The 18,959-nt window shown below is 37.4% G+C and overlaps 1 protein-coding gene across 1 annotated transcript in view; it reads right to left on the bottom strand.

Annotated features, from left to right (window-relative positions):
• The window catches only part of LOC126031217 (S-adenosyl-L-methionine-dependent tRNA 4-demethylwyosine synthase TYW1-like), a 221,636-nt gene that overhangs the window by 8,207 nt on the left and 194,470 nt on the right, over positions 1-18,959 (bottom strand). Inside the window, exon 15 of the mRNA XM_049789508.1 lies at positions 14,020-14,187. Coding sequence (XP_049645465.1) covers positions 14,020-14,187 — 168 coding nt within the window. The remainder of the gene's footprint in view (positions 1-14,019; positions 14,188-18,959) is intronic.

The raw sequence follows: 18,959 nt of genomic DNA, 5'->3' as shown, positions 1-18,959 counted from the left end.
GAGAAGGACAGACAGAGAATGATCTCACTCATTAATGAAATATTAAAAAGAGATGGATAATCTTATCTAGAGACCATCAAGACAAGGGTCAGGAGGATCAGTCCATGGTAGGTAGCTTGCCACAAAGAGTGGGGGAATACAGTTAGGGCAAAGAACTATGAGAATGATAGTTGGAAATGATCACTCTGAATGAGAACTGGGAGCTGAAAGGAAGCAAACTGATATGCATGATACCCTTTTAGCAACAATATTGCAAACCACAGTGTCTTAAAGAAAAAAAGGGAGAAGAGAAAGAGAGAGAAGAAAAATGTTTGCCTTATAGGCAGGCAGGGGAAAGGGAAAGGGAAGGGCCTAAGGAAAACAGGACATTGGTGGCAGAAAACATGCATTGGTGAAGGGCTTTGTACATTGCATGGCTGAAACTCAATCATAAACAACTTTGTAATTGTGGGGAAAAAAAGCCAACTGTTTTATAAATAACTTTGTAAACTATGGTGTTTGAAGAAAGTAATTTTTAAAATATGTTTAAAAAAGTGTAAAAGTGAGCAAATGAACATGTGAATAGAGAAATCTTTATAAACAAAAACTAAGACAAATGTTGACAAATAAGCCATCATAGGAAATAGTAGCACTTAGTAGTGAACAATGGGTCAGAAGAATACAAAATAAGTGAATTCAGAAACTTATTCTTACTATACACAAAAGTCAACTCAAAGATTAAAGACCTTGATCTCAGACCTGAATCCATATGTTGTGATGAGAGAAATATAGGCAAAATACTTCATGACATTAAATCTAGAAGTATTCTCAAAAGCAAACAAATGGGACTACATCAAACTAAGAAGCTTCTGCACCACAAAAGAAACAATGATTAAAACAATAAAACACCCCATAGACTAGACAAAAATATTCACCCATCACTCACTCATATAACAGAGGGTTAATCAATATTAAGATATATAAAAGATATATAAAGCACCATAGAACTTAACAGGAAAAAAATTCAACCATATCAAAAACTGAGGGGAAGAGATGCACAGAAACTTCTTAAAAGAGTAGATGTCCAATGGTACATGAAAAAGTGGTCTGCATCGTGTATCATATGTTCTGATCTGCATCAGGGAAATGCAAATCACATCACAAAAAAACCCCCACAAAAACTAGTGTTGGTGTGGATGTGGGGAAAAGGCACGCTCATTCATTGGGGTGGAAAGGTTGACTGGCAGAGACTTTTGATTGTTTATTTTTCCGGGGGGGGGGGCGTGGTTTTTTGGGCCACACCCGGAAGCGACCAGGGGTTACTCCTGGCTCTGCACTCAGAAATCGCTCCTGGCAGCCTTGGGGGAACCATAAATTTGGATGTCTGGAATCAAATCCAGGTCTGTTCTGGGTCAGCCGCATGCAAGACAAACGCCCTACTGCTGTGCTATCTCTCCAGCCCCAGGTAGAGATTTCTGAGAAAATAACATAAATATTTCTCAAAATACTAAGAATTGGCTTGATACCAAACTCAGCTCCAGAAGGACCCCCTGTGTAAGAATACTACCCAAGTCCTTTCAGATGCAAATCATTTCTGAAACTCAACAAGACCAGGGTGTCTGATGAAAATGTGCCCTGGATTCCATCCCCCACAAGAATATCTCAAAAGACAAGGGGGGAGCCTATATTTCCTTTATAAATTTAAGACCTCTATAATACTACCTTTTAACCTGCTTACCCCCAAATGTAAGGTAGTCTCCTGCATCACTTTTTCCCCTTAATTACTTTTTTAAACTCATTTTTATTTATTTTATTTTTTTCTTTATATATTTTAAGTAAAGAGACTTGGAAAATTTAGAAGCAGCTTTTTAAAGGGTGAGGGTAGTGGTATTCGTTTAGAAGAATACTAAAACATAATTTAATAGGGGCTTTCGAGATAGCACAGTTGGTAAGGTGTTTGCTTTGCATCCCATTATGGTCCATGAAGCCCCACCAGGAGTGATCCCTGAGTATACAGGTAGGTATAAACCTATATAGAGGCAGGAGAAAACCTGAGTACCACTAGTTGTGGCCCCCAAACAAAAGCATATCATGTAAAAAAGCAACTTTATATAGGGGCTAGAGTAATAGCATAGCAGCTAGGGTGCCTGCCTTGAATGCAGCTGACCCAAGTTTAATCCTTGGTATCCTGTATTATCCCCTAAACACATTCATTAAAAGAAGTTCATCTCCACTAATTAGAAAATGGAAATCAAAACCACAACAAAACCTCACAGATAGGAGAGTGAATGTCATTAAAAAAAAAAAAAAAGAGGTGCCATTATGTATATAGGTGATGATGCAGAAAAGCAACCTTGGTGAGCTAAGTGTGGCGCATAACAGTGCAAAGCCTGGGCAGCCCTGCTTTTCTGGGCATCCTTCAGAAGAGCACATCGGATGTGATTTCAAAAGCTGCTTCCTGGTGAGCACTGACTAACCCACTCCAGCACTGGAGGGCCCAGCTGCTCCCATGCACATACAGGTAACCAAAATATTTTATATATGAGAATGTCTAAGTTAGTTTGTTCCACCTTTGGCTGGTTCTGTTTAATTTACATAGTTTTCATCCTTCTCACTAAATAATTAAAAACATAAAACTGCCACAATGAAGAATATTCCTTCCACTACTTTCATTGCTTCTTAGAATATAGGTGAGCATATTTTTGTAAAGAACTAATTTAGTCATCAGTACATGCACACAAACACACACACAAGAGACACAGAAACACACACACACACACACAGCTACTTCAAACTCAATGTTCTAGACAAGAGTTCTGACTACTTGGCCTGCCCTTTCCCATCTCAAGCCTGCTTTGCTGAAATTATAAATTTGAGCAAAATAATGAAAGCAGATAATGATAATTATCAGCAGGTAATGAAAAATATTTTTTAAAAATATAAATTCTTTATTTTTTTTATTTAAACACCTTGATTACATACATGATTGTGTTTGGGTTTCAGTCATGTAAAGAACACCACCCATCACCAGTGCAACATTCCCATCACCAATGTCCCAAGTCTCCCTCCTCCCCACCCGATCCCCGCCTATACTCTAAACAGGCTCTCCATTTCCCTCATACATTCTTATTATTAGGACAGTTCAAAATGTAGTTATTTCTCTAACTAAACTCATCACTCTTTGTGGTGAGCTTCCTGAGGTGAGCTGAAACTTCCAGCTCTTTTCTCTTTTGTGTCTGAAAATTATTGCAAGAATGTCTTTCATTTTTCTTAAAACCCATAGATGAGTGAGACCATTCTGCGTCTTTCTCTCTCTCTTTGACTTATTTCACTCAGCATAATAGATTCCGTGTCCATCCATGTATAGGAAAATTTCATGACTTCATCTCTCCTGACAGCTGCATAATATTCCATTGTGTATATGTACCACAGTTTCTTTAGCCATTCATCTGTTGAAGGGCATCTTGGTTGTTTCCAGAGTCTTGCTATGGTAAATAGTGCTGCAATGAATATAGGTGTAAGGAAGGGGTTTTTGTATTGTAAAAAATATAAATTCTTTAATTAAATGACTGTGAGATACAGTTACAAGGCTATTCATGATTGAGTTTCAGTCATATAAGGTATAACATCCTTCACTAGTGCACAGTTCCAACCATCAGTGTCCCCTAGTTTCCCTCTGGCCCTGCCTGCTTCTATGGCAGACATTTTTCCTCTCTCTCAGAGGGAGAGGGATAGACATAAAATAATCAAATTCGTTTGTGGGATATATAAAAATACATAGTATGGTAAAAAAAATATTCAGAAACAATATAGACGAGAGTCACAGGACCAGTCTATGGTAGGAAGTTTGCCAAAATGTAGGGGAGGGCAATTAGGGCAGAGAAGGAACCACTGTGACAATGATAGCTGGAAATAATCACTCTGGACAAGAACTGGGTGCTGGAAGATCAAGTAAGCAGGATATCTCTCAGTAACACTATTGCAAACTATGGTGTCTAATGAAAAGTCTTAGTCACATAATGGCATCACATTTCTATATACCCCAAAAGAAAAGGAAGAGGAAGTCCTTCATATAAGCTATGAAGAGCAAGTAGAACAAGCACCTTGGATCTCAAAGAAACTATGGTACATATACACAATGGAATATTATGCAGCCGTTAGGAGAGATGAAGTCATAAAATTTTCCTATACATGGATGTACATGGAATCTATCATGCTGAGTGAAATAAGTCAGAGGGAGAGAGAGAGAGAGACGCAGAATAGTCTCACTCATCTATGGGTTCTAAAAAAAAAGAAGTCATTTTTGCAACAATCCTCAGAGACAATGAGAGGAGAGCTGGAACTTCCAGCTCACTTCATGAAGCTCACCACAAAGAGTGGTAAGTGCAGCTATAGAAATAACTACACAGAGAACTACCATAATCATGTGAATGAATGAGGGAACTGGAAAGCCTGTCTGGAGTACAGGTGGGGGTGGGTGGGATGGAGGGAGATTTGGGACATTGGTGGTGGGAATGTTGCACTGGTGAAGGGGGTGTTCTTTACATGACTGAAACCTAATCACAATCACTTATGTAATCAAGATGTTTAAATAAAGAAAAAAAATATAAAAAAAAAAGAAAGTATCAAAGGCAGCTGCCTGGGGAGAGGTCTTTTTATTAAGAGCTTGCTGGAGGCAAAGTACTATTCTAAATGCTTTATAGATATTATTTTATTTCACTATCATATAACCTTATAAGTAGTTGACATTTTTGAATGTTGCAGGTAACATGAGATATGATATGGCTGAGATTTGAAAACAGAAATGCTGTACATGTCTGCCACCAATGGCACAAACAGTTCCCAAGTGCAAAAATCCACCAGAAGGACCCTGCGAATTCTTTGACAGCTCTTATATGTGTAGTATGGCTTATTGCAACATTGGTAGAAAGACTGCTGTCAGGACAGGGCAGGTAACAGAGAGAAGAGTCAGGAATATTCTACATAGGTGGCACCTAGCTGCCTTCTCCCAAAGGAGTGCTAACTCTACCTATCTAGCACAAATATGAGACAAGAGCCACCTAAACCACCTGCCCTAAACCACCTAGTCTGGCCAAGACTTCAGATCAAGAAGTCACCATCAACAGCCAGGACATTCAAAGAGCAGAGATCACTTCCTAGAAACTGCAGGCAAAAGTCAGTCCTTCTATGGTAAAATGAATCTGTCACTGTATATAATTTGGGCCTAGAGTCTACACATAATGGGCAAAGTCACATACCACATCATATTACACCAAAACAAAACAAAACAACAACAACAAAAATAAGACCCTAACAAACCAGAGGAACAAATATATTATTTTCATCTTACACACTGAAAAAAAGACTTTCTTGTAATCTCAATTTCAGTTATTTTCTGGGTGGGCAGTCCAAACATGCACTAATTTATAAGAAGCAGGTAACTGGAAAGCACTTGTGAAAGGACGGTGCTCACTTCTCTGAAGTGGGACTTAGTTGGGGAAGGAAATACCATGGTAGTTTGAGAGAGAAATGACTTTGAAATTTCCAAAAGGAAAAAACAAACACAAAACTATACCAGGGCTGCAATAGTATTATGAATTTCCCAGATGTATCTAGTTTGTTCTTGCCTGTCATAACTATGACAGGAATTTTGCCCCCACCCCAAGGCCAAAGTAGGCTAGAGAATTAGTACAATGGGTAAGGTCCCTACCTTGCAAACTGCCAAGGGGGGTGGTGGTTTTATCTCTAGCACCATATGGTTCCCTGAGCAATGTTGGTAGTCTACAAGTAAGCGTTGCATTTTGCAAAATATGGGATTGAATTCCAGCTGTGCTCTATTTGTCCTTGGACAAGACCTATATTTTCTTAGCCAGAATTTCTTCCTTTGGAATAGGGGGTGGAGGGAAATACCTATGACTCATAAATTTTTTTGTCAGGATTAAGTGAATTAATGCATGTCATCAAAGTGACCATAATACATTTTACTGGCTGCTGAGCTTATCAGCAGACACCACAACTAAGAAATGTCAATGTACATCTGTATCACTGATGATGGATGATGGAAGATGCTTTCCATCATCAGTGGAAAAGATTATTCTTGAAAACGACAGGATAATAAATTAAAGAGCTAGGGAAAAAATTCAACTCAAGAATTTTTTTCAATTATAATTAACTAATCATGAATGAAAGTAAAATTAAGATGTTTCAGCAGATGGGGGGGGCACTTCTTTGACAACTTTGTTGAAAAGCACTTAGCTGAAAATATCAGGATGCAAAAAGCAAGCAAAGAAGGTAGGACTTTTATGTATCCAAATAAGCATTAATTGCAGGCAAGAATACTGAGAAATCCTTATATTGTGCTTCAGGACGATAAATATATTGATTAGCTGTAGAATTAAGCAATGCACTTAAAAATATAAGGATTATTAAAAAGTACATAGGATTTATTTGGGAAGAAAAGAACCAGGGTAGTTTAAAGATAAATAATTTGGAGGTAATGGAAAATAGTGCTGCAGTAGCACTTTTTTAATTTTCCAGATAAATCCATTTTGGTTTTGCCTGTCATAGCTATGATGGGAGATTTTTGGGGATAAGAATATAGGAGTTTATGGGGCTGGAGAGATAGCATGGAGGTAAGGCATTTGCCTTTCATGCAGAAGGACGGTCATTCGAATCCCGGCATCCGATATGATCCCCTGTGCCTGCCAGGGGCGATTTCTGAGCATAATGCCAGGATAACCCCTGAGCACCGGGTGTGACCCCAAAACCAAAACAAACAAACAAAAAAGCAAAGAATATAGGAGTTTAGGGAGATAGTAGAGTCAGAGGCATCAAAAATATTATCTGAATATTACAAGAATATTACTTCCCACCCAGATGAAAATTATACCAGCAGAATCTGTCAGAATAGTTTGGAACTCTAGATTCTATTGGTAAGTTTGCAACTTTTGTGAGGACTGTTTGGACTTTAAATCAGTCCATTTTAGCCTCCATCATCAAAGCTCTTAATCCCTATTCCCTTCCCCAATAAAACACCACAGTATACATTTTGTTCTTTTTTGCTTGTTTGTTTGCTTGTTTTAGTTTTGGGGCCACACCGGATGGTGTTCCAAGATTTATTGCTGGCTCTGTGCTCAGGGATCACTCCTGGTGGGGCTTGGGAGGCAATAAATAATACTGGGGATCAAACCCTGTATGCAAGACAAATGCCCAACCACCTGTACTATCACACTGGTTGACCATAATAAATTTAATAGCATATTAGACACAGCTGAAACAAAAATTAGTGAACTGAGGAAAAAAGTCAAATTGTCCAAAATGAAGTACAGAGAGACAAATGAATTAAAAAAAAAAAAAAAACAAGACTTAAAATATTAAAAAAAAAAAAAAAAAAAGAGGGGTCGGAGCAATTGTGCAGCAATAGGGTGTTTGCCTTGCACATGGCTGACCCAGGATGGACCTCGGTTTGATCCCTGGTGTCCCATAAGGTCCCCCAAGCCAGAAGTGATTTCTGAGCACATTGCCAGGAGTAAACCCTGAGCATCACTGAGTGTGGCCCAAAAACAAAAACAAAAGACAGAAGACATAGTGAAGTCTGTTATATATTTACTTGAAATACTGTAAGAAAAGAGATTATGAGAAAGAAGAAATATTTTACAAATACAGTTGAAACATTTTCAAAAACTGATGGAAAGTACAATTCATTTAAGAATTCCACAGTCTCTTGTGCCAGTATTAATATAACAACGAAGACAGCGTGGAAATGACAACTTGACCTAAGACCAGGTGGTCCTATCACATCACCTAACACTAAGTGGAAATCAGAAGATGTATCATCTTTGAACTGTGAAAAATAAGAGCACTAACTACACAAAACTGACTTTGACAACCATGACTGGGCAAAGCTTACCTTGGGACCAATAAGGAAAACCCTATCCTAGGCTGTAGCCCAGGACTCTTACAAAAATCAAGATTTCCTAGTATAGAGGCCCAACTTTGACAACAGAGACTGAACAGAACCTTTGGAACCATAATATCCTAGGGACTGAGCAAAAACAGGGAGCACAAGATACAGAAGACTGAACACAACAACAAAGATGGAACAGAACCTCTAGAACTGTAAAGACTCTATCCTAGACCTTGTCCTATGACCTGTGCAAATACCAAGATTGCTAGCTACAGTGGCTTGACTTTCTCATCCACAACTGAAAGTTTCCTGGCACCACAAAAAAACCCCTGGGATATGATAATGAGTATATATGGAGCCAGTGGTTGTTCCCATGAAAGTATGCTTCAAGAGGGGAGAAACCCTGAATCTCTTAGGCCACGGGAATACCCTTGATTCCCCAATACTTACTGTGCCTATGCAAAAAAAAAAAAAAAAAAAAAAAAGTGGGGATAACATCAAACCCTGCCACTCCAGCACTCCTTTTTCTTGTTTGTTTTGTCTGTTTTTAATATATTTTCCTTCTCTTTTTTTTTCCACTTTTTTCTTTCTTTTTCACTCATGTGGATATTATTTGGTGATTTTTTTTTTTTTTGGCTGGGTGCATTTTTCTTTTCTTTCTTTTTTTTTCTCTCTTTTTTCTTTTTTTTGGTAGTTGGTACCAAATTTTTTCTTCTCTTTTCCTTATCCCTTTTATCTCCAACAGAATCACATAACTTGAATCATTCAGCCTCATAAGTTGAGGGGGGGGGGAATGATGATACCAGGACCAGTCATATGAACATGTAGTGAAAATAAAAAATGATCAGACTTGAACACCAAACCCAAAGTCAATGAATAGATACCCAATCTACAACAAGCTATAAAGTGGAGACCAGTTACACTAGTATTCTGGGGGGTAAAGGAGGGAGATATGGGATACATGCTGGGAAAAGGGGTGGAGGGAGGACAATACTGGTGGTGGGAATGCCCTTCATTCATTGTCACTATGTACCATAAATAATTCTGTGAAAGACTTGTAATACATTTCGATCACAATAAAAATTTATTAAAAAAAAAAAAAAAGAATTCCACAGTCTATCTTCCTTCTTTCTGGAAACCTGATAGCTGAAAACATGTCCACAAATGTTGTCTACATGTTCAAACTAGGTCAGCTCCATACTCATTCTTTTCTTGAACAAGATATAATCCAACCTGTGAAAGATTGTGGACTCCAGCCCAAGCAGCAGAAAGTTAGCCATTTGGGAGAGGGTGAGCCAATCCCCAGCCCTGCCAAAGCCATGCCTGCTACCTCCATCACCCAGAACCAACATTTTCTGGATGGCCCTGCCTCATCACCCCTCTACAATTCTCTTCAGGACACCAATCTGACAAATCTTCGGACATAGCTGCCTTTGGGCTGATATCACCAGGGCTTTTAGTGCAGGCACCCTCCCCATATCTTCCTTTTTCTGGGAAGTTTGGCAGTGAGAACAACCCCCTAAAAGCCTCAGTATCAGTAATAGTGCTTTGAATTTCCAGACAACTTTATTTGTTTGATGCTGAATGGACAGCTATCAAGAAGAACTTTCTAAATCTTCTGCCATTATATTAGTGACTTCATTGGAAATACAATAATTTTCACAAATGTGCTTGCATTTGTCCTTTTTCTTCCCTTTTTTTGGGGGGAGGGGAGGAGAGTCACACCCAGCGGCACTCAAGGGTTACTCCTGGCAGGCTCAGGGACCATATGGGATGCTGGGATTCAAACCACTATCCATCCTGGGTCAGCTGTGTGCAAGGCAAAAGCCCTACTGCTGTGCTATCTCTCAGGCCCCCCTTTTCTTCCTTTTTTAAAAAACTTTCTTTGTTATTATCTCTCTCTCTCTAAATAACTTTGCTCTCACTTATCTGGAAACAAACACATAATTATGGTAAACTATGTCAACTATGTGATGCATTTTCTTTAAGTTAAAAAAATAATGTCAGGGAGTCCACTCTATTCTCAAAATATATGTAAACGAAGCCATGAAAAATCATGGAGTTTTTCAGTTACACTGCTGAAAGCTGGCAATCTCAGGAGGAGAGGCGGGGCAAATCCCTGCCCTCCCAAAGCCACATTTGCTGTATCTCACTAATAATTGCTGCTTTGCCTATGGCCCTGCTTCACCACGACTATGTGACTCTCTGCAAAGACATAAATCTGACCAAAACTCCAGGTATGCTGGTAATTGGCTAATATTACCAGGACATTTTTGGGGAGTGAGTGTGGGCACCCTCCCTATCTTCCCTACTTCTGGAAAACCTCACAGTTGAAAACATGCCCCACAAATGTTCAGTATCAATAATGGTGATTTGAATTCCTGGATTGTGTGGTAGTAAAAGTAGCCACTAAGCAGCTTCATTTTTGCTTAATACTGTGATCCCCACAGGACTGGAGCGATAGCACAGTGGTAGGGCATTTGCCTTGCAGGTGACCAAAACCGAAATAGAGCCGGGTTCAATCCTCCAGTATCCCGTATGGTCCCCCGAACCTGCCAGGAGCAATTTCTGAATGCAGAGCCAGAAGTAACCCCTGAGCGGCATCCGTTGTGGCCTAAACACCAAAAACAAAACAAAACAAAAAAAAAGCCCCCAAAATACTGTCATCCCCATAGAAACACAACAATTTGGATGCCAATCTGTAGCTGAAGTTAGTTAATCTTCAATTTTCGTAGATTTGTTATCTCGTCTCTCTTTTTCTTTCAATTCTTTTTTTAGTAATTTAGCTCTCATTTATATGGAAACAAATTATTATGATCAATGATGTCAACTATTCTTTAAATAAAGTAAGCTAATTTTAAAAATAAAATAAAAGAATTCCAGGAAGTCCCAGAAAGAAAAAAGAACCCACATATAGACACATTTAGAGCACAGCCTATCATCAAGGAAGGAAAGAAGTCAGAGGAAAGGGAATGTCAGATTATCTTGAGAAGAGCAACAGATTAATAGCTCACTTTTTATCAATGGTATTTAGGACAAGAAAATATTTATTGTGTCAAAATGAAGTAACCCAAAATTCTTTATCTAGTCCAAAAAAAGATTTTCAGACAAGTGAAAACTGATACCTCTAAAGAAAAATTAAAAAGGTGTCCTACAATTATATAAAAACAATTCAGTTGGAGGGTCAAAACTACAGAAAGAAATGAAGTAAAATATTGTTTAAAACAGAGATCATCTTAAATAAATCCCTATAACATAAAACAGTATGTGTATCTTTAAAGGAACTTAAAATATATGTGAATAATATATGTAAGGTACAGATAAGCCTACATAAATCCTTATAACATAAAGCATTAATAATATCCTTAAACACAGTTAAAATAAAAAACAATAACAGCATGGAGACAACATAAAAAAAAGAAGGTTAAATCTACAGTCTTTCATATTTAGAAAGCAAAAGCTCATTGCTGTTTTTTGAAGGTAGAAGTTGGCTCCCAAGCAGTGCTCAGGGAGTCATCTTGACTCAGTCCCCCAGGCAGACAGTCAGTTCAACGCTGGAGTCCAGGGACACTATACTACTCAGAAAGAATGCCAGGGATCAAACTGGGGTCTCTGTGTGCCCATGACCCTCACTGAATTCTCTTCCCAGCCTACAAAAGTACTTTTTAACATTAGATTTTCATTAGTCAAGGATGCATGTAGTAGTTTTTTATACAACACTAGAGGAACAGAGAAAAATACTTAGTTTCCAAACCGATGGGGAAAAAAAAATAGAACTGTGTCTGGGAAGGGGCAGGGAGGGGTGGGAAGAGGGTAAGGAGCAACTAAAGATGAAAATGGAGTAGTGGATCTGGGCAGGTGATGCACAGGGCTTAGGGCTCACAACAAAACAAAGATGCCCAACAATTACTGGGATTTTCTTATAAAAGATATTGAGAGGTCCCTATAGCTTTTCATGCAGCAGATATATCTATATCTATATTTCCAGTCCCAGGAAAAGAAAACTTCATCATTTTCAGGATTATTTTCTGCTTACTCTATTCCAGTGATTTTTTTGTTCATAGGCCTTACCTTAATTAAAATAAAATGGGTTGGAGAAGAGTACAGCATGTAGTACTCTTGACTTGAAGGTAGCCAAGCCAGATTAGATTGCTGGTACTCTGATCCCTGCCAGGAGTTATTCCTGAGTGCCCAGCCAGAAGAAACCACTGAGCCTCACCAGGGGTGGTCCCCAAACAAAACCAAAACAAAAAACTAATTCTTCAAGTTTAGAAATAAAGTGCAGTATTTTTGTTTTTAATTTTTAAGATTCATAAGTTAACTGTCTTTGAAGCTACTTTAATATTTCCAGCAGGTGGTCATTCTTTATTCCTTAATTCTCCCAGAACACATTCTTCTATTTGAGACTATATTTAAGATTCTCCAGGACATCATTTTCTGACTTTGAACTCAACCACACAATTTAACTTCAACCAAAGCAGGGGGCTTGCAATCTCTTATTTTTCTGAGACTAGATCACGGGAGATTTTAAGCGCTTCTTATATTATTAAATTATTTTGATTTAAGAAGCTGGAAATTCACTTTAAGCTTTTGAAGAGGAAACCTGAATCTTTTGTGTTCAAATTAAGGTTATTTTACTTGCATAAAAAGTTTTTTCTTATAAGAAGTAACCAAATCTTGATACTTACTATCTTTTTCATATTAATCTTTTTTGAAGGGTGATGAATATAACTTACATGCTTTAAACATCAGCCTGCTAAAGCGTACAACTCAGGATGAGTTGTGTCAGCCTATCAGCCATGAGAGGTGACTATTTTCAGCACCATAACATGTGGTATGCAGGTATTAACATGCCAACATCTTGGGGCACCGCTGTTTGTGGAGCCATAACAAAAGTCTATAATCACTGATTTTTGTAAGTGTGCACTGCAACTAAGTGTATGATCACTGCACCCAAGTATGTGCAATTCTCAGTCATCAAAACAAGAGCAGCAGCAAGAGCAGCTGCACAAAGGTATTGGAAAAGGGAAGGGAAGAAAAACATTCAAAAAAGCAGAGCGTACAAATGAATGAGTGCAATCACAAGTAGGTGCAACCAACACATTATATCATACCACAACATTCTCCTCAGCACTAAAAGAAACCCCATGTCATTTATGAGAGTCACAGTCTCCCAGTCTGCTCTCATACAGCTCTGACAACTCCAGTCTACTTTCTGTTTCTATATAGTACACATAAATGAAAGCATACAAGATGTAATCTTTTGTTTCTGAATTTTTTCAACTAGAATCATGTCTTCAAGGTGTATGTTCATCTTTTAATATGGCATGTAAAATTGAAATTCTGAACAGAAAACTAGGCAGTTTCATATACAAACCTCTATCCATCATCTAGGCTCAACAATGCTCAATTCATCATACCTATCACGCATTCCTCACCTTGCTTTATTTTTGAATCATATCCCTGAGGTGTCATTACTTCTGTATAAATATTTCAGTAAGGACATATCATTAGGATCTTGGCTCTGACACTGTAGTATTGATTACGGTGTTTTCATTTTATTTTAATGACCTCTACCAAGAACTGATTTTTTTTTCCTTTCGCTAGGCATTACTTATTTAAGAAACACACTAGATTCACATATTTGTTTCTCTAATAAAAGTTTTATATGAGGAAAATAAAGGGTCATAAACTAAAATCCCAGAAAATTTTCTTCAGATGCCAAGATTCAAAATGACCTACAATTTGATATATACCACTATATCTCTCTGACAGAAAAAATGCTCATATGGGGTTGTTTACTATTCTAGCTTTTCCTTGTCATCTCAGGAAAGGTGCAGAGGTTATTACAAGGGTGTTTTGCTTTTTTTTTTTTTTTTTTTTTTTTTTTAGTGGGCCACCTTTTAAAAATTATAAACTCAGGGGCACTTCAAGATGCTTAGGTGAGGGCTAAAACATGAGGCAGTTTCATACTGAAAGGAGAATTCAGGACTTTCTCAATATTTGCTTTAGAAAATATAGTAAGTAAGCAAACAATTTCTAAAACAAGGTGTGAAGGAAATAAAGAGAAATGAGGGTTGAGGTAGCAGGACAGTTCAAGTTGAGTAAAGAATGTATATTTGAGTAGCTCTTACCTTTTTGTGGGCTATCAGGAGACAATTGGAATGTTCGTGTTCACAAGCAAGTTCATAGTCAGGGATTAGATCGACCAACTCACAGACAAAGCGGACCACTTCTTCATGCCAGGGCACGTTGGCCATGGTAAGGCTGCTTGCTGAGCTCTCTCCACAGTAGGTGACACCCTGTGGGGGACAGTATAGCAGTGAGAGACAATTCAGACCTACTTAAATGTTCACCTGATGCAGGTGAAGAAAGAGATACAAAGATGAAAGATGTCCTCGGGGATCTCAAAAAAGCAGAAAGTGAAGAATACTGGCATCTCCAGGCTGAGGCTCTTTCTACTCTAATAATGTAGGGACCTAAGCGTCTACACTGTGAGCCTGTCTCAATCTAGACGACTGTCAGTCACAATGATACACTTGAACCAATAATGTTCTTTCATTAAGATTCATTTGTGTACTATAGTAGACCTATTTTCTAGAGATCAGAATCTCATTGAACAACAAAAGAGACAGAATTGACAACCATAAAAATGCATTGAAAAATTATTTGCTAGGAAAATAAGTGAACCCCAATTTATTAGCACAGTTTAAATCTGAGGTTGATAAATTGTTACAAGAAAGGTCAAGTGAGGGGCTGACTGGAACAATTGTAGAGCAGATAGGATGTTTGCCTATCGTCCACAACTGACCTGGGTTCAACCTCCAGCATCCCATAAGATCTCCTGAACACTGGTATGAGTGATTCCTAATAGCAGAACCAGGAGCAATCACTGAGCATTACTGGAGTATGTCCTCCAATAAAGGAAACCCACACACTGAAAAATAGTCCAGTGAGTAGTTCCTTTGAAATTATTCTTCTGTGTTTGTTTTGGGGCCACACCAGTGATATAAGGGCTTACTCCTGGTTATGTGCTCAAGAATCATTCCTGGTGGGGGCTTGGTAGATCATATGGGGTGCTAGCAATTGAACTTGGGTCAGGTTATTAGAAGGCCAAGCACCCTATCCACTGTACTACCTGTCCACTCCTGAAATTATTCTTTTAAAAATCACATACATGTATAACATGCATATCACACATGTATGGGTATTTAGCCATGTAGGATCATGGCAAATGGACAATACATTTATGGCTACACACATACTTTTACATCTCTAGAAATTCCTGTTTATTACCACTGCAGTAAGAGACACTGGATTCCAAGTCTTTTGAACTCTACCAGCCACCTCAGCTGCATGATAGACACCTCAAAGGTTCATGACCTAAATTTTCCTTTGGTAAACTATATAATAAATAATTAATTTTTCCATTAGATGGGCCAGCTTCATTTGTAGGTTCTGAAGAATCCAAAAATCAAAAGTTTTTTTTTTTTACATGAAGCAAGAAAATTCTTATAGAGACTTATTTAGAAAGATGTGGGAATGGGGCAGAAAGAGAGATGTTTGAGAGAGAACAGAGGTTCCTCCAGAATAAAAATAAGCAAAGAAAGAAACATGCAAGTGAGGTACATGTTCGGGGAAGATCATGGATTTGAAGACCAAGCTCCAAATTGAACTTTCTTGACAATGGCTTGAATAATCTAGTTATATTGCTCTAAAGTAGGGGATAACAGAAATATAAGATGTGTACCACAATTTGAAGCTCACTACAAAGAGTGGTGAATGCTCTTAGGAAAATAACTACACTAACAACTAGCATGGCAATGTTAAAGAATGAGAGAAGTAGAATGCTTGTAGAGAATACAAGCAGGGGTGGAGGAGGAGGGCATTGGTAGTGGTAATGTTGCACTGGTGAAGGGGGGTATTTTCTTTATGACTGAAACCCAACTACAAACATGCTTGTAATCATAGTGCTTAAATGAAGATTTATATATATAAATATATAAAAATAAATATAAAGATGTGTACCAGTGTCATGCATCTTGTTCTTTTTATTTTTTTCTTCTCTCACATACACAGTCACTACACAGGCACACAGACAGCCTGGAGGAGGCTAAATAATACAAATAAAAATCCCACAAAGGAGGACTGCAGGATGGCCTTGACCCTACAGATGGCAAGGCTGGGATATGGCCCAAAACTCAGATGAGCTCTCCTCCAGATGGCTGTTCAAAAAGCTTCTGGAATCCTAAATTAAGATGACCTTTGCTGACATAGACTATAATAAGTGTAATTCAATTATAACCAAAGAACCAATGATTTACAGACTTAATTGAATTTAGTTTATAGAAAATTTTTTAAAAAGCAAATACTATGGTTCCCAAGATCCTTCAGAAAGCAAGGCTGAAAATTTGTGCTAAACATATCCAAGCTAATATAGAAGAAAATAATTTATTGATAGGTCAAATGAGTCATAAAATTAAGTTCAATTTTAATACTGTTTATGATTTACATACTATTAAATACTAATTATGTTGCATGAATAACCAAGTTTATAAGAAGCTACTCAAAGGAATCAAGCTAATAATGTTATAAGTGTGGGGACTCCACACACCATAAAAGAGTTAATTGAAGCAATGAATAAAGATTTCATATTCATGACAATGACTAAAAAATACCTTTAAGTTTTAAAAATATTTATTTTCATTTTTTTTTCTGGGGGACCCAGATACTTTAGTGATACTTGAGAGCTTGCCACTGTGATGCTGTGGTCACAATGCAAGTCAAGAACTCAGCTACTGAGCCATATCATGGTACAAAAACTATTTCCTAATAATAAAACATAAAATGTTACAGAAAGATTTGGTTCAGAAATGAAATGAAAATAGATGCTATAATTTGTTGTGCCTTTACACCATAAATTTTCTGGAAAATATGACTTTTATATTAAGTATTTTGAGGAACCTCCATACTGCATTCCAAAATGGTAAAATAACTTACTTTTCCACCAACAGTATAGGAACATTCCATTTTTTCATGCTCTCACTAACATTTTTTGTTACACAACTTTTTGGTTAAGCCATTATAACAGATGTGAGAGGCTCTATCTCACTGTGGTTTTGATTTGTCCTTTCCTAATAAATGATGATTTTTTATGTCTGTTGGACATCTGCTATGTTTCCTTTGAAGAAAGAGAATATATTTAGATCTTCTATTTTTATACCAAACTATTTATTTTCTGTTTGAATTGCATGAGCTCTTCCTATGCCTTGGAAATGAACCCCCTCATTTCATTGCACTCAGTTTACTGATGCCTTCAGTTTACTGATGCTGCAACTGTTAAGATGTGTAAAGGTGTTTTATTTAGTAGGTTTCTTCACATTCTTCACACACACACACACACACACACATGTATATACTGTCCCTTTTTTTAATTTGATGTAGTTTCAATCACTTGTTTTTATTTTCCTTTCCCTCACTGTTTAGTTTGAATCTTCAAAGACATCTTTAATGCTGAGAACATGGATTTACCATGTTTACTTCATGGCTTTGGTTCTTATATCCAGGTCTTTATTCATTTTGAAGTTATTTTTGTGAATTCATTTGAAGAGTGGTATAGTTACATTCCTTTTGGATATGGCCATCCAGATTTTCTAACACCATTTTTGAAGTAGTTTTTCTTTCTCTACTTTTCAGTTGTGGCTTTTTGTCACAGAACATCAATAGTAGATTTATATCTGATTTAAAACTCCTATCAAAAACTGGCTGATAAGCATTCTAATTCTAGTCAGTTGATCTGCCTTTATTTTTCAAAAATATTTTATTTATTTTTGGTTTGGGGGGCCACACCCAGGGGTTACTCCTGGCTCTGTACTCAGAAATTACTCCTGGTTTTGTGCTCAGAAATTACAACTGGCAGGCTCGAGGGGACATATGAGATGCAAGGAATTGAACCTAAGTTGGCTGTGTGCAAGGTACACCCTCTGTGTTATTGCTCTAGCCCCTGCACTTGTTTTTATTCAATTCGATAATTTTATTTACTGTTCACATAAAGTGAATAAAGTAATAAAATTTGAATCTGGATAAAATGATGCTTCCATTTTTCTCCTCATGAATATGATGACTATTCAAAATACTTCGTAATTTCATAAAAATTTTAGTATTTAAAAATATATTTCCTTATAAAATCATCACTGGAATTTTGATAGATTATATTGAAACTGTACAGTGATTTTGATAAAAGACTGTCATTTTGACTGTCATTCTCCCTATTCATGGACATGAAATATCTTTTCATCTCTTCTGTTCTACATCTATAATAGTGTTTTGCAATTCTCATTGAATAGGTCTTTTGCCCCCTTTGATAAGTTTTTTCTATTGAAATTGAGATTATTTTCTTAATTTCCTTTTCTTATACATTGACTTGTAACTTACCACTTTGTTCACTTATTGTTTCCAAAAAATTACTGGTAGGGCATTTAGGGAGTGTCATGCATATCATCATCTGATTTTCAAATAATACCTCACTTCTTTTTTTTTGGGGGGGGGGAGGAATTTGGGCCCACCCAGCAATGCTCAGAGTTACTTCTGGCTCTGCACTCAGGAATTATTCCTGGTGGTGCTTGGGGGACCATATGGGATGCTGAGGATTGAACTAAGTGGGCTACATTTAAGGCATCTGATGTACTATTGCTCCAGCCCATGATATCTCACTTCTTTTCTAATCTGATGTTTTAATGTCTTATTGTCTAATTGTTCTGGCAAGGTTTTAATGCAAAATTAAATAGAAGTGAACACAACAATATTGTGTTACTTGAATTTTATGTTTGTTTGGGGGCCATGTCTTGTGGGGAACAGGGCTTACTCCTGCCTCTGTGCTCAGGGATCATTCCTGGCAATGACTGAGGGGTTGGTAGTATGCAAGGCAGTGCCTTAAATCCTTACTGTATCTCTAGCCCTTTCTTTTTTATCTTAAAGAAAAGCATCCTTTTTTGGGGGAGGGGAGAGCTGAGTATGACATGAGCTGTGAATTTAAAATGTGGGTTTAATATATAAATATGATATAAGCTATGGC

Source organism: Suncus etruscus, chromosome 15, assembly GCF_024139225.1.
Source record: "Suncus etruscus isolate mSunEtr1 chromosome 15, mSunEtr1.pri.cur, whole genome shotgun sequence".
NCBI lineage: Eukaryota > Metazoa > Chordata > Mammalia > Eulipotyphla > Soricidae > Suncus > Suncus etruscus.
Note: the sequence above shows the minus strand (reverse complement) of the source record. Positions and strands in the feature narration are given on the sequence as shown.